Source organism: Anarhichas minor, unplaced genomic scaffold, assembly GCF_050575085.1.
Source record: "Anarhichas minor isolate MPS153535 unplaced genomic scaffold, ASM5057508v1 ptg000018l, whole genome shotgun sequence".
NCBI classification, from domain to species: domain Eukaryota; kingdom Metazoa; phylum Chordata; class Actinopteri; order Perciformes; family Anarhichadidae; genus Anarhichas; species Anarhichas minor.
This window is the reverse complement of record NW_027466464.1, coordinates 6,676,163-6,692,863: the sequence shown is the minus strand read 5'-3', so window position 1 is coordinate 6,692,863 and position 16,701 is coordinate 6,676,163. Positions and strand designations below refer to the sequence as shown.

General features: G+C 43.3%; 1 protein-coding gene across 1 annotated transcript in view; it reads left to right on the top strand.

Moving 5' to 3' along the window:
• The first annotated feature begins 748 nt into the window (after window positions 1-748).
• Window positions 749-16,701, top strand: part of LOC142952909 (rho GTPase-activating protein 6-like) — a 32,210-nt gene continuing 16,257 nt past the window's right edge. The window contains exon 1 of the mRNA XM_076094935.1: window positions 749-1,121. Coding sequence (XP_075951050.1) covers window positions 1,080-1,121 — 42 coding nt within the window. The 5' untranslated portion in view covers window positions 749-1,079. The remainder of the gene's footprint in view (window positions 1,122-16,701) is intronic.

Here is a 16,701-nt window from a genome sequence, read left to right as displayed (position 1 = left end):
GATATAATTCATTAATTCTGTCATTCATTTATTTCAATATATATGTAACTCTCCACACTGTTTCTGACTACAGTAAAAACAGCAACAGCTCTTTACCATAAACTATCCAAATAAGTTATCCCTATATGGTGTTTACAGAGTCAAAGCTTATCAACTGTGGAGCTTCATTTGTGTGTCACTGACATGAAAACATTTGAGCAGCACTTCTGCAGATAACCAAACGCTTCTTCCTCCTTCTTTGGTGCCCCACTCCCTCTGCCTCTATGTTTTTCAGTGTCAAATACCTAATGCTGTTATTTTTTATCTGTGTAGCTATAATGCAATAAATGCAAAATACATGCATAGAAGTAGGGCTGAGGTGAAGAAACAGGTTCCTGGATGTAAAGGAGTATACGATATGTCATGGCTAATAATGGTCATGCTGCCTGTAGAAAACAGAAAGCATTTGGAACATGGTCAAAAGTCACTTTGTTACTCAAAACTCCAAATGAATATGTATTATTATTATTATTGTGGTTGTTATTTTTGTTACTTTTCTCATTTCACTCATGACAGTAGAATAGTTTTTCAAGACAACACAATTTCTCAAATAATAATAGAAATGCGCAGTTTCCATCCTACTTTCTGATACTTGTGTAAAAACACAACCCCTGACATAAGCTTATTATATTTTGAAAATCCCTACCGGAAGCCCGCACTCTTACTGTCGACAGCGCGCTCTCTGGCTCGGCATCTGTCTTCACCAGAGTGCACGGAGCGCGCAGTATGAACCCGTTACGCATTACGCACTATGGTGTCCTTCCCGGCACGGATGGTTTTCTGACACGCGCTTCTGACTGGCGTAAAGACATTCCGTCTTAAAAGCGGCGGCGACTTGCAGTGAAAAAGAAGACAAGGTCTCCGTTTGTCTTGAATGCAGAAGAGGGAGAAGACGCGAGTGTTTCGTGGAGACTCTTGTTTTCTCCGCTCCGACGCGCGCACACACTTTTTTGGGGGGGTACTTATTTTCTAACGGGATATCATTTGCTGCATCTACATTTTGGGGTGTGTTTACTATATGTGGATACTTATTCGGGACCATGGGAGACTCCGTGTTCCTCGACAGGCAAAATTCCTATCTTGTAAGTACTCGGTTTATTGGCCATAAATTAATTAGAAAGACTCGGACGTGTGCTGATAAGGCGCCTTGAGGGTTTACGTCTGCTGTTGTCAGAGAGCGTACGCGCGTGCAAGTGTAATGTGCATGCGTGTACGTGCTTGTGTAAGGAACAGAGACAGCTGTTTGTTTGCTGCATGAAGATGACTTTTTGCATGTAGAATTTAAAGCATCTGTCTCCCTGTATAGCTGATATTGTGCAGAATATTACATTATTTTCTGTATTATAGTCAAACTTGATGCAGCAACACAAATAAAAATAACTTTAACGTTTTATATTAAAAGTCTTTCCCTGTAAAATGTCAGTGACTGTGAAACAAACCTGAAACTGAGCCTCAACCTGTAAAAGCTTCCTGTGATGGAACGTTTTCAGTGACATGTGATGTATAGAGCGGTGAACGCATGCAGGCACACAAGACCACACACGTTTCCTGGTTGCAAGAGGGAGACTTTTGCTCTGCAGAGCAGCTCTGAGAAGACACAGAAACCGTCGGCAGACTTGTGCCGACCGCATGTTGTTGTGTTCGACACTCTACACCTCAAAGCTCGGTGGCCACATGAGGGCAAAACACGCAGATGTGGGTCAAGGCCGTGAGGACCGATGAGAACCGCACCTTCAAAATGAAACCCTCAGCATTTTTTAGCGGATTGCAGAACAGGTTCATTCCGATGTGGGAATCGGATTGGTTTGTGTCGTGGACATATTTAATCATCCACACGTGCTCGTATTTGATCTCCCTTCTGTTTCCACCCCCCCCCCCCCCCCCCCCCTACTCCTCTCCGGTGGTGAGGAATCCTCGGCCGACTGCTCCAGCGGTCTGTCTCCTCTTTATGAGCGATGCGTCTGTGGCTGGAAGCCCTCATAAAGCTACGAGCACTGATAGGAAAACAATACAATTGTCTTTGGCTCGGCTGGCAGTGCGGTGTGGTCTGGATTTGTGCTTTGCAGCGTGACTATGTGGTGCAAAAGCCGTCGCCACATGGCTCACAGAAATGGTGTTTAAAATGAATCCAACACAGGCTGACGAGGCTTCGGTGCACTGACAAATTGTTCTTGATGCACTTCTCCACGACAGTGCATGTCACCTTTCTAGTGAAATGAACTTTGATGTATCTGGGCTCTTATTTGTTTGTGTTAGTTATGGTGTCCTTTTGTGAACCCAATCAAATCATCACTTAGGCTTTCAGAGTGGGTGATGTGATTGGATGCAAAGTTACTGTGAGTAACTTTTAACTGGTTATGAAACAGTCTCAATTTAATAACGATGCCTCTCTTTGACTTACATGAGTAAACAAGTCAGTGAGAAGATTGCCTCTTTCTATAAAGTTATTCTTAATGCCGGTCATCGGTGCCACCGGGTTGGATTCCGGTTAAAAAAAACAAACAGAAACTCATGCAGGATCACCAGAAACTCATCCAGCTCAGACTACAGCTGGGCTTCCAGCAGCCACCGGCCCAGCGCGGACAGACCCAGATCTCAGGAAGGAGAGCTCAGTGCCCGGCGACACCGGCTCCTCCTCCTAACAATCAGTCTTAGACTATATCGTTTTTTGCACTTTTTGTTGTGGATGCTTTGAAGCAGGACACGAGTGAATAAAATCTTTGAAAGTGAACAAAGCAGCAACAGGCAGCTTGGTGTGGTGCACACACCAAACATGTAATTACACCAATTGAACAAATTAATCAATCCTGTCTGAATCGGTTGAACAAGTAAACTGTTTGTTCAGCCCAGTAGATAGATTAAGCTTCAGCAGATGAGCTATTAACTTAATTATTTAGCGACTGAGCAAACTATGAATCATCAGGTTAGTTCAGGCAGGAAATACAAGTCATGTTCGCCACATCAGGAGACCGTCAGTTGATCCGTACCGACGCGTTACAACAGTGGTTCTTTCTCACTGTTCTTGACTGAGGTTGATTCATAGGTCGTAAATATAAAATGTCGTCTGCGTGTCACATGATGAGGATGAGGATGAATGAACGAGGAAGTTTTTAGAACACGGGAGTTTGAGATAAGTGAGCTAATCCTGGAGGGGAGCCAGTCGGCGCCGAGGCTTTCGTCACTATTCATATAATGATCGTCTGTCTTGGTTACCTTGTTTTCTGCAAACAAGTGCAAACTCTCACGACTTGTACACTTCGTACATAGCAGGCTATCATTCAAATGAAGGATGTATTTGTGAATCCAATGCTACATTATGCAGGCTGTGCATTTACTGCTGAAGGGATGAAAAGTCTGCGTCTGTCTTTGTCCGAGTCCGTCTCTCATCCCCGACCAAACAGAAATTTCTGCGTCTTCCTTTAGCCAATCCTGGGACCCTCTTCAGCCCGAGTGCCGCTACCTGTTTAGTCAAGCACCAAACCCCCCCCCCCTTTAGTCTCCAATTGTTCTCCTCTTTGCTGTTTCTCTCCACATTAGACTTCCATTGTTTTCACTAACTTCAAATTCTTCTCTGTGCTCTCCTTACCTGCTGATGTGTGACCTTGTTCTACTGCAGTAGGTGTGTTTGTTTTACTCCCCTGCCACTCCCAGTACAAACAGCTCTGGCAGAAAATGCCACAAAGCCTTTAGTCACACGGCAAATCGAAAGGCAGTTTGACAGAATGGATGAAAAGACAAGCGTATTGACAACTACGCTCGATGCTCTAGCGTCTGTAATGAACAGCTGTGCTCATGCATGTGTGTGTGTGTGTGTGTGTGGGTGGGTGGATGGCATCAACCATGCATGCGGCTTCTTAGTCATCGGCACAGCGAGTTTATTTACATTAACCACAAGATTTCCAAAGCACACCCTGACCCAGAGGGAGAACTTAACATGAGTGGATGTTTTGTTGGAGTGCAATTACTAGGAATGCACACAGATATGGTATGGTTTCATTACAGAGGGCCTGTCCAATATTGGGGGGAAATGTCTCCTTCAGATCTGTCTTCTGCTCCGTCCTTTCATAATGTGCATCGGGATTGTTGACCTCTTATCATGCCCGTCATGTTTTGTGATCTTTTATCGCATGTGTGGGGAAAGTTGAAAATGGCGTTCCACAGCTGTCACTTCTGGCCCGTCATGACAACACCGCCCTTCCCTAGCTTTTCTTTCTAGACCCTGTCGGGGGAAAGGCACTTGTTTTATTATCAACAATGAAAGAGAAGTCCGCCCTCCCCGTGACTTGTCTTTTTATGGAGATGGTCGAAGGCTGAGGGGAAAGCAGAGCGGAGGAAGCGCAGCGGAGAAAGTTCTGGCAAGATCTGATCCACTGTTTGCCGAAGGGAGATGGGCTACCAGAGGCAGGAGTCTTTCTCTGGGCCTGAACAAAATATGTGATGTTTTAAGGAGTCTGATTTACAGCTGAAGCTCTTGCCCTGGTTTCCTCATTACTTCATGTATTCAGGTGTGTCTGTAGCGGAGTTGGCCAGCAGGTTCAAGAAAAGGTTAGACATATTTCCTGGCTGTTTGTGTGAAAGCCATGAGGGCATGATGTCAAGCACCATGTTGCCGTGTGAAGTGCAGAAGTGTTGCATCATAGTTCGGGAATGTTGAAGCCCCACAACAGCGCGTTCGCCCTGATTTTCTGCAAAACGGCGCACTGAACTGGAATAAAGACTGAACTAATCAAGTCTACCATATTAAAAGTTTTGTAATCCATTACTTCACTCACACATGCTGATGTTTGCACTCAACCCACGCAACCACACATGGATGCCTCATGAGTCATACACACAAAAGCAGAACTATGCTAAATAGTGAGAAGAGATTGTGCCGTCCGGTGGAGACATCTCTTCATTGTCAACACCTCAGCCAGCTGTTGCTCAGCGGTTGACTTCAACAACACAGCGACGGCAAAACTAGCCAAAGCCATTAAAGCTTAGCAGGATACACCTCACGGCCCTGCACATTTTTGTATCAAGAGCAGTGCATTTGCATCTCGCAGCAGTCTGCAGAGGACAAGTGACTTGAGGCTCATAATGGTTTCACGATTCCAGAAATACAAAAAGAAAATGCTTTGGAAAGAAGTGCAAACAAGCTCAGAAGCATGCACACACATTTTCCAGGCGATACTGCTCGACACTACTCTGCTTCTCCTTGGTGGACAGGTTGTTGTGGATGCAATCTCCACGACTGCAGCGGCACAGAAGAGCACTTTGCTTGATGAAATTAGAGGAAACAACACGGAAGAAAGCCAAGAACAGTTGTGACCAAACTGAGAAGCTTGGCTCCCATGATTAGTGAAGTGGTCCAGCGATGGCGACTGTGAAGTGTTTGTATCATTCTTGACTAGCAAAACCCCCCAGATTAATTTTTTGAATTTAATTGGATGGAATTGGATGAAAATACATAAACCGTAATAACCTTTTCCATTTGGAACACAAGTTATTATGTTGTCCAACTTTTGTCTAAAAGTTCACAGTAGGACTCCACTTCCTACTTCTGGCTGCACTGACTACAGCTTCCACAGAGGAGTCTCAGAGCAGGACAAGGCAACGTGTCGCACGCAGCGGAGTCGACCGAGACGCTAACCACGGCGCCAGAATAGAACGCACTTTCAAGGGTTTCAAGGCACCTCATCAAGTTATTACAACAAGCTGGTGTGAACAAGTAGCCTCAAGGTTAAAAGTAGCATGCAGCTCTAAATAAACGGCCTCATTGTCGGTCATGACGGTGATCGCTGCCTGTCACAGATTAGCCGATAGCGGCCGCGTACGTGACCAGCCCGAAAGGTGCTTGCGCCATTGATCATTACAGATTTCGTTTGCATGGAGAGCAGGACAAAAACTCAGACAGACAAACCTATGCAGACAGATGCACCGATGGAATCAAGCCCAGACAGATAGACACAGATGAGCTGACAGACAACAAGGAGAGGTGGAAGTCAGATTTCTAGTTCGGTTACATCTCAGAGAGCCTGGATGAAGGAAATATCCAAAGTCAGACAAGGAATAACACAGATGAAGCCACGAATAACACTGCTTTCTGTGACACACACGCACACAGTTGGTTCATTGGAGACACTGTTTATGCTTGCAGCGGCTACGTGCACTCATGTGCCCTATGCACATATTTGCACACAGGACAAACCCGTTTAATGTGTGTGCCCATGCATTTAACTTGTGAGTATGTGTGCAGACGAAGTGTGACCCGGGTTCAAGGGGCTTTTGACTGAGACTGGATTAGCTGCTCTTAAGGCAGCCACTGGAATGTGAGGATCAACAAGGCTGTTGTGGCAGTGCACGCGCAAACACACATGCACACACCCATTTCCTCGTGGCTCACTCAATATTTACCTTCCATTCTATTATTATTATTATTATTATTCCTCCACTCCTTCTCTCCCCGTGTTCTGACCATTTTCTCACTGGGAGTGGAGTTCAAATTGGCTTTCATGAAACCAGCACTGGTGGCTTTATTCATCATTTACACGGTGTGGGTATAGACGCAGACTTGTTGAAATTGAGGCCATCTATTCCGTTCATGAAGTTGTAGAGAGCTTCATATGTGCAGTGAAACCCTCAAAAATGTAAAACAAGAAGAAGGGGAGAGTCATTGCTTACATTTTGCTTCTGACACCACAAAAATATGAATAAAAAAAAGACAGGAAATAAGCAAAAAAAAATGATAAAGAAAGGATGAATGACAAAGCGTTATCTATGGGAAATCTGCAGGGAGCGCTATCGCCATGTGCGCTGGTAGACACTTGTTTGTAGTCAATTGATGAGAGTATGTAAATTGACGGATGACTGGATGAATAACTCCGCCCATCAAGCGGTTGTTGCGTTTGCAGTGTCCCACTTCTGCATCTTCACTCGCTCATTACATAGGTGTAATTCTCGCGTTATTGTCTTAAATGGGATTTGCACATTTAAGCAGAAAAGCTTTAACTAGAATTTCCCAAATAGCGATACTTGCAGACATGTCATTACTTCTTCCTTCAATACTAAAGGGAACTGAAAGCTATGAAAGACTTGTGTTCATCCCGTCTCCCCCTGAAAGGGGTATGGTGGTATTTGGACGGATTTGGTTTGAAAGTCAAAGTTATGCTGACTGAGGGAAGTCAGCAGCATATATTCCAAGTACCAGCATCTCCTTTTATTTTTGTCTAAGTGGCTGCAGTGATCATGACGCAGTATTTGTTTGTTCCTTAGAACAGGTGGAAAAGAGCGGGAATGTTTCCACAAAAGCATCGGTGTCCTTTGCACATAGCTCACTGTGTTAACTGAAACTTGGCATCTGCAAGTCGAAGTGTCCAAAGTAGGACTTTTTAGTTTTACTAATGGGTTTATATTTTGAAAATATTTTTACAAGCCCGGCATATTTGATGTATGAGGGTCTATTTTCATAACTAATCCACTGTGCTCCGCTTATGAAAACAGCGAAAAGTAGTTCCTGGAAAGTACCGAGATGTTTTGTGTAAATCTAAATCTACTCATCTAATCATTTTCGTACAGTCCCGACACCGTTACAGACGTTCTCCCTTTGAGGGATTTACTTTCTGTCATCATGTTTCAGTGCCGGACCTTATTAAATCCTTGTGGTGCGGTCTTGGTGGATTTAGTTTCCCCAACACTCACAACTAATCAGACCTACACTTAACAGGCCCGGGGAGAAATGGACTTTGTTTGAGTTTTGATTGCTCCCACCGAGCAGTGCCAGTGGGAAGGTGATAAGTAGTTTGCCATGTTAATCAGCCTGTGTAAAGTGTTCTACACCTAGTCGTTACTGTATTGTTAACACTTTATATATAGTGTTCTTTTCTGGCACGCATTCCCACACGTTTCGATGGGTTGAAGAGTTGGGTGTGTTGGGCGGCACTAGAGCGCTGTGTTCATTCTCTTTCTGCCAGGAAATCAATAATAGACCAGCTGACCAGACGATGACCTACGTTACACGCGCACAGAGGCATGCACACATACACACACGCAGCGGCACATCCACCGCCCGGAGAGAACAAAGCATTGTGGGGCAGTGACGGGTGTGGCGTGGGTCTCCAGGAAGTCACACTTGGCTAAAACTTCCTGGACTGAAACGAGGCTGATGGTTTTGTATGTCCGATTGGATCACATCTGTTTTCTCTTATATGCGGTGCTTCGTTGTTTGTGAATGGTTTAGATTCCTCTGTGATCCAGCGGAGAACTGTCCGTTTATGGACAGATTGGTTGACGCTCACTGTTTCTCAGCTTTTAGCAATTGTTATAGAAAAAGATTTTACATCCCAGTGCACCACAACACACCACAATGCAAGAACCTACGACCCATATGAACTTTTCAGCGTAGATTGATTGTAAACATGGAGAAAGAGGTTCATACAGATGTCATATATGTGCCAAAAGCATTTGACCACAGATGCAAGCCCAGGATGTGCATTTACAAGTCAACAGTCTGTAGTTGTCCCATTGCCTTGCATTGAAGTTGTGCGTAAGCGCTGCCATGTGCCTCATAAAGTGACCACGTCTCGGCCTCCACTCTGTCATCTTCAACATCATGTGGACTCTGAGGAGCGGACCAGCAGGTTCTAATCGCCGCTCTTTAACTGCCGCACAGGATTAACTCGGGAAGGGGAGGGGGGGGGTCTTGCACCCATGTGGAAAATAAAGAGTCTTATGGAGAATTTGCTCTGATCCCGCCGTGTTAAATGGATACGGTGGAAGAAGCACAGAGAGAGAGAAACCAAGGGAATGTGCTGTACTTGTGTCGGCTCATGTTCTTGCCACTGGGGTGAAAAATAAACCTACTATTCCCTAATAGGATCAACGTCTTATCTTGCCCACGCTTACATCCATGAAAAATGTGTTAAGTCAACGCACTCACTCTGATCTGTTATAATAGGTGCTGATGACAATCAGCTAATGTGAAACACTTAAACTCCTTTTCTGGCGAGTTGGCTATTAATCTAAGCTACACGTCTTTGGACTGCGAGAAGAAACTGGAGCTCCAGTTCGAGAATGCTTCTGAAATAGCTCAGCGACAACTCTTATCTCAAACGCCAGTTATAACTCGCTTCCTCAAAAAGGAAATAAAGACCAACTCATCCGACATGCAAAGTTTTTTTACATGGACGTTTTTTAGTGAGGAAACCGTCTTAGGCACGGAGGAGGAGGCCCAGTCTGTGGTTTCGAAACTGCCATTCAACTGAAACGTCTACAGCCACAGTGTGTGAAATGATGTGAAATTTGACACGCAGAGACAAATTCTCTTTTAAGAGAAGAAAATGTTCAGCTGTTTCAGAAATGGAATTAGAAATTAATTGCCAGAACATCTTGAATTCATTATTTGCTTTGGAACATCTTCAAAGACATTTGGGACACATTCTAACTTTGGTTGTATTGAAGTCACACTTAATTAAAAACAACAACCGTGGCCTCTTTCTTCCAGCGTCGTAGTGATCATGTGTCTGTCCGGACTGCAGGAAGTAGCAGGACAAAGTCGTGTATGGTTGTTGTGACCGGTAATGAGTGTATTGGTACATGGGCGTGTCTCCATGTACATGTTCGCTTTTTACTGAAGTATTTTGACTGAGCAGGGTTTTAGGGGGCGTGTGGTATTGATACTACGGGGGAAACTTGGGGAAATATACGTTTTGTGAAGCCTGTGCATGTGCCTGTTTGTGTGTGTGTGTGTCCGTTCTCACGGTGCTGACTTAGTAGAGCGCTCAGACTGTAAAAGGTTTGATGGGAACGTAATGCTCATGGGGCTACTTACGCAGATAAAGTGCTCACACACAAACACACGACGCACTGCATATGAATTGAATGTCAATTTGTATTAATGGAGGGACATTACAACTGTGTGTGTATATATATATATATATATATATATATATATATAGCCATTGAGGGATTATGTTTTTATCAGTGGAGTCCTGATATCCACCATCACTATGAATGGAAAGAAAAAACACACCCAGGCACTTGTTTTTCCTTCCTCCACTTCCTCAGCTATAAGTGTCGGATGTCTAAAATCATGCTCACTTCTGAGGGTTGAAAGCCGGCATTTGTCATCTGCTCAGTTCAGTTTGGCAGTGGTTAGGCTACCGCTGAGTTGTGACCTTAATTTGAGTTTCAAATCACTCCAGAACACAGATGGAGGCCTGAAGGAACTCACACACACACACATGCATGCAGGTCCAGGACTGAGCACTGATTGCTCAGACCGTCTCCGCTGCTGCCATCAGGCCACAATCAGTTTGACTCAGTTCAAGTGGAGCGAGCCACGCATTTTTCCACTTATTTATGCTGAAGCGCACATGATCCCCACACCAACCCCCCGATCTGCACACACACACACACACACACATACAACAATCGGTAAAAGTGCCCTACTCCCCATACAGGATAAGTGATGATTAACCAGCTTCATTAGCTCAGCTGGCTAGTCTGGTAAGAGAGAGACAGGAGGAGGATTTATAGAGTTGTATACAGTTGAATGAGACTTGATTTGTGTGTGTGTGTGTGTGTGTGTGTGTGTGTGTGTGTGTGTGTGTGTGTGTGTCTAACAAAACTCTGGGGAGATAAAATGCTGAAGGACATATTGGGCCAGGAGTAAGAACAATGGGTTTACTTTATTTCTATAAAGTTTATTAATCTAACAAAGAACACATTGTGATGAAATTAGGTCTTGTGATCTTTTAGAGAAGAATTATGTATTATATCTGAATTGCTAATTAATTGAACCCAAAAGCAATCTAAAACAATATTTATGTCATATGTTGATGAATTTACATCTTCACTAATAAGTGGTGTCTGTATCAGACTGACTAACGGCTGTGTGCGCACCGTAAAACGATTGCCTCATCTTCATTATAGGGTCATAAAGAGGACTCTTTTCTTTTTATGTTTTAGTGAGCTCATCAAACTGAAACCGTAAAACAGAGGGACAAAAATGGGAATTTTGAAACCCCCTTTACTCAAATTACAACCATGGATATGGAGGAAAGTGCAGAGAAGAGGCAAAGCAGTATGTAGAGAGGAAAAAGTGAAGTTAACAATTGTTTTGTGGTCCATCCCAAGCAATTTGAAGGTTTCCCAACAGGCCATGTAATCAAATCAATGGTTTGCAAGGCAAAGTAGTGCTGAGGACCAATTACTAGCATGTTAAACACAGCTGTACCCTCACACTGGTTTTAACCTCATTGTGAACATAAGAATCAGCGTTATAGCTTTGTACTACATCACTATGGGAGATATGTCACAGGTCTATATGATGCAAAGCTACGTTTAAGACGTTCCTCACTGACTTGTTCATGTGAAGCAGGATTTTTAAGGGGGATTTAAATAGTAGATCTTCACAGTTGAGCTGCAATTTTGCACTTCCCACAATTCACACGAATACAGGAAAAATAAAGTGTGCAGCAACACGGCGTAGAAAGAAGAGTTCCAACACAGAGACAAATATGTCATGAAAGGTTATGACAACTTCTGCCAGACAGAAATAGCACTTGCAATTTTGGCCAGAATTGGGGGAAAAGGTTAGTAAGGCCTGTTCACAGACTGCAGATGTCTCAAGTTTGCTCTCGAGCGCGCACACACACACACACACACACACACACACACACACACACTCCTCATACTTGAGGTTTGTATGTATAAAGTTCAGTGTTGCAAACAGGAGTATTATATCTCTGACATAAACCCAGTCTACCAATAACAGCTGACTGATTTTTGAATGTAATCTGTGGTCAGACTGCTATCTACACATTGCTTTGAAACAATACCACACACACACACACATTACCTCAACTTCTCCTATCAACTGTGGTGTTGATAAAATACATGATTTTCTTGGCTTTTGCAGCTTACGTAACCATTATGCGAGCTCCCAAGTCGTCAAGGTCGGACCTCATTACTGCTGCAGGCCCTTCATATTAATCTGTCTTTCAAATGTTTGAAGTTGGCCCGATGCTTTAGATGTGCCTGCCAATGATTAGAGGGGAATATTTGGAGCACACACTCCAAGTTGCTCATTATTGCGACCGAGCCAGGAGGCCCTCATTAAATGCAAAGGCAGACGGAAAACAATGTGCAGTGAAAGATGACACCCGCATATTCTGGATTTCATCACTAACGTGTGGTGGCGGCCCCACAGCTAGAAACATTTCATTGTTCATACATTTACTGCTAATTAAAATAACAAAACCCAAGTCCAATCCTCACTTTTGTTTGTCAGAATGTCATTCTCAGATGGAAACATTGGACAGACTGTCCTCTGCTGCATGCTGGGAAGGACAAGACTGACTGAAAGTGCATTTCTTTCTGTACTGATTTTATGCATTTTATTATCTTAATCTTGACCAGATCAAATGCAACTTATGTAACCATAATGTAAATACTTGTTTTAATTCCCATACAGTGTGTACCATAACTCATAACCATGAAAATGACTTATTGTAACCAGACCTCTTCTTCAAGTGGTTCAAAATGTCACAAAATAGCCCTCGACACATGTCTAAAACACTATCATTTCAAATTTATAGTGATGAAAAAAAGGCAAATATTCAAGTTTGAGAAGGTGGAAACAACACATTTGCCATTTTACTTTACAAATGACTTAATGTAGTTAATATACTAGCACAATATCTTGTTTTACTGCAAGGAGTAATCATTTCAGCACTAACCGACACATTATTTGTGTTACAGCTGCATATAGACAACCAGATGTGTCTGAATCTGCCCATTTCTTTGCATTGCATTGGAATGGATGGTATATAATAGCATTTACAACCACAACATCTTATTTTCCTCACATAATACTCCATCTGCAAGCCCTCCCATACTGGAGGCTGATAACCTCACATTTTACAACCAATGATAAGCCCGATACCGCTGAATTGCTTTCGTATCAGGTTATGCAACCTGTGCGTGGGATCCATACAATTCGGCGGTTATTTCCCCCTCAGGCGGCGTCAGGGACAACCCAAAACAGGTGGAGGAGACTATTAATCGTTGCTGTGTGGCAGATACAGATACACAGATGTACAAACACGCACACACACTGTCAAAGTAAGGGTGGTCACTAATTACAAGCAGGTGGGAACCTTGAGGAGGTTCCAGGTCAGTGAAAGCAATCTATTACATGTATGCATGAAGCTAACCTGTAAAAGAAAAAAAGAAAAAGTGTTGAAAAATACAAGTGCATTCCTCTGGATCAGTGTTGTGGCACAGAAACTCTGCTCAAGGGTCATTTAAGCCAGCTGCAACGCAAAAGGGAAAGAAAACAAACCAAAAAGTAGGATGCGAAGAATTTAGCAAAATTCCTTCAGTGTCTGCATTCACCAAAAGGGACCTCTGCCTGGGCCTCTGGTACCTTTCCTCGAATATCACTACACACGTCACGTAGTTTATACAAAGCCAGCCAGCATGATTTAACCATTACAGATGTGTGTGTGTATGCATAAGGTTGTAGAGAACACATCTGTAAATCAGAGACGCTGTCGTGTCCGCGCCTTAAGTGGCTACCTGTGTTTTCCTCCCACTGGCAGATTTGTTATCTGCATCCCATAGTAGTTGAGACATTTCACCCAGAACCACAAATGTGAACTTCATGGTAGCAGTAGAGCAAAAGTCATAAAATCACCACAGTCATAAGGATCCGCGAATGTCTGCACAACACTTGGAACATTTCACTGAATATGCGAAAAATATCACCTGCTGGCGGCAAGAAATAAAAAGTCAGGGGATCGCCAGAGTAAGCAGGATCCATCATCTAGGAACCATGAATGTTTGGCAATCCATATGAAAGTTGAGATATTTGAATTTGTAATCCTCAGTTGAAGTACTAGAAGCCAGATTGATGCATCTCTCACTTTCACCGTACAGTCCTACAGCAATGGATTGCTTTACGTAAAAAGCCGTTAGTGTATAACAGAAAAGAAAAAAAAAAACAAGGCTTACATGAAAGAAATTGAAAATGCCTTGGCATTTGTCATACGTGCCTTCTTTAGGGTCAAAACTCATCTGCCTCGCAGGATTTTCACCCAGAGTCTTCCTTCTTAAAAGAGGATTTGCTACATTGTCTCAATTTATTGCTGTACATGGTTATAGTAGGGATATTTCGAACTGCACTTGAAGGCAGCGTGTGGGTGCATATATTAATTTGAGGCTTGCTTTCTCTCCCATTAAACACACACACACACAGTTGTAAAGTCACCAATCATCAGATGGTGACTCATAGAAACACAGTTTTGCCAATGCGTTGCCACGGCGTTTCAGGCCAATAATGGTCACACCGACGTCAACATGGAATATTGAGCGGGAACGGGGAAGCTGTGTTTGTTATTGGTTACATTCTCACGTGGTGCTGTCAATAAGTCACAAAGGACACTGATGATCCAGAGAGGACAATCATGTGAAAGCATGCATGGCTGTCATTACTGTTCCCAAATCAGTGTGGCGTAAAAACCTAGAAGAGGCTTTTTTCTGTTCACATTAAATTGAGATTGATTCACACAGCGCAGCAACACGTGCCCCACTGCTTGCGTGTGTCCCAGGTGCGTTTCCATAGTAATATTTCTCTCACTTCCTGGCCCTTTTGATTTGCTGTGTATGCGTTGCCACGGAAACTGACATATTCCTTTGTCCGTGGCTTTTTTGCGCCATTGTCCCTTTGTCTAAAATAGAACAGAAACCGCATGCTGCAGTGCACCGTATGTCCAGATGGCATTAGTCATCTAACTGCACGGTGCGCGTCCAGTCAGCAGAGTCATCAATCTTTCCAGTTCAAGTGTTGAATCCCATAATAGAAGCCTCACATACCGTTTCACATACACAACATGCACTGGTAATATTAACGGTAAGTTGGACATCTATTTAAACATTTAATAACTGGTTTACAACACCCGTGCACTCTCACCGAGCTGTTGTTTGGCTTTGATGAGCTCCACACCTAAATCACTTTTTGCATTCTTCTCCTCCACATGTCTCACCGTTTGTCTTTCCCGCATTCCTGCAAAGCACATTCATGATTTAATGTGGATTATTTCTGCTAATGCAAAAGTTGCATCAAGTGTGGCAAAACTGGCAGAAAATACCATTAGTTAAGGTTGGCATTATCTGATTAGATCTGCTCAGCCAGTCCAGCAAACATCTGTGGGGGGTTCGACAGTTCTAATAAATACAGAGGCAAACAAATGATGGCAGTTATGTAAAGGCATAGCAACTGACTGTATTTTGGAGACAAACAGGAGTTAAAGGATTGTGACAGTAGCTGCATGGCAGATTTGTCTCCATAGAGGCTATTCAAACAGTGTTACGTCTCACTAAACGTCCACGTCATGAGGTCCCAGATAATGAATGCTTTGGTTGTATGTTCTACAGGCCACAGCTAGGCTCAGTGCTACGGTGCAATGGGTGTTTTCAGTGCGATGTGCGGTCCAGTAACATGTGATCTCATTAAAGTCTACGGGGTGAGAATAATATTCGGAGATTGGTCACGACAATGCTATCCATGTATGCTGTAGCTCATTAACTCCGCTGATGGAGCCAAACAAATGAGCATTTTCTATGGTGTATAATAGTAGCCGACTATCATTATCTCAAGAGTGAGAAAATGACCTCCCGATTAGATGACTGCTATTAGATGTGAGCAGTTTTCTTACAGGGGATGATAAGAAAAATGAATATCTACTGTTTAAAATGAAATCATGAACTCAAAAGGACTTTTCACCAATCAGCTGCTGTGTTTGTGTCTGCTGCTGTTAAGGCCAGGCTCGGATGTCTGACGAGGTAAACTTGGCCGTCGGCTCGAAAAGCTTGAAGGCCAAAATAAATCCCAAATCCCTGATTTTTGCTCCATTTAGGTGAGTGATAATGTGGAAAGGGGGTTTTCTTTAAAGCTGAAATGTAGTAGCTTTCCAAGCACTCTACATCATGTTTGAATCTAAAAGTGTTTTCATCTTTTTTATGTCACTCCCTTTTGACAGAGGCTTTTTCTGTTGTTTCTGTCTTCTAATACACTCCAACAGCCAATCCATTTCTTATGGGGGGACGGGGTTTTGGCAACCTTGTCCTTGTTCATGAGTGAAGCTCAAACAGAGCGGGAGATGGACAGGCGGTTCGATGTGGCGTCAGCAGTGATGCAGGCGTTTTACCGGACCATCAAAGACAAAGCTCTTTATTTACTAGATCATCTGCAGTCCGTCCCTCACCTATGATCTGCATTGTTAGCCACTAACCAGAGTAATGAGACAGAATTGTGGTGCATAAAGACAACAAGTCAGACCACGATAAACGTTATCTTATCATGTAATTGCACTTGACCATGCATCCAAATTACAGCTCAAGAATGTTAATTCTAAAACCAACATCTAGTAAAGAAATATAACATGTGATAACACAGTGGTTGCAGATGTGGTGTGCCTTTTTGACCCCTTCAAAAATATATAGACACACATCCTCTTTGACGGAGACAAGTGATACATCATCATCCTACAAGAATCTACTTTGTCAAAAGCCAAACCGTGCGGGGCGGTTTTGGAACGTCTCGGTTTGTACATTTGAACGGGCGTCCCCCTGCGGGTCGCGCAGGCTTTCAGCTCATTGTTGCCAGAATCCAGCAGTGAT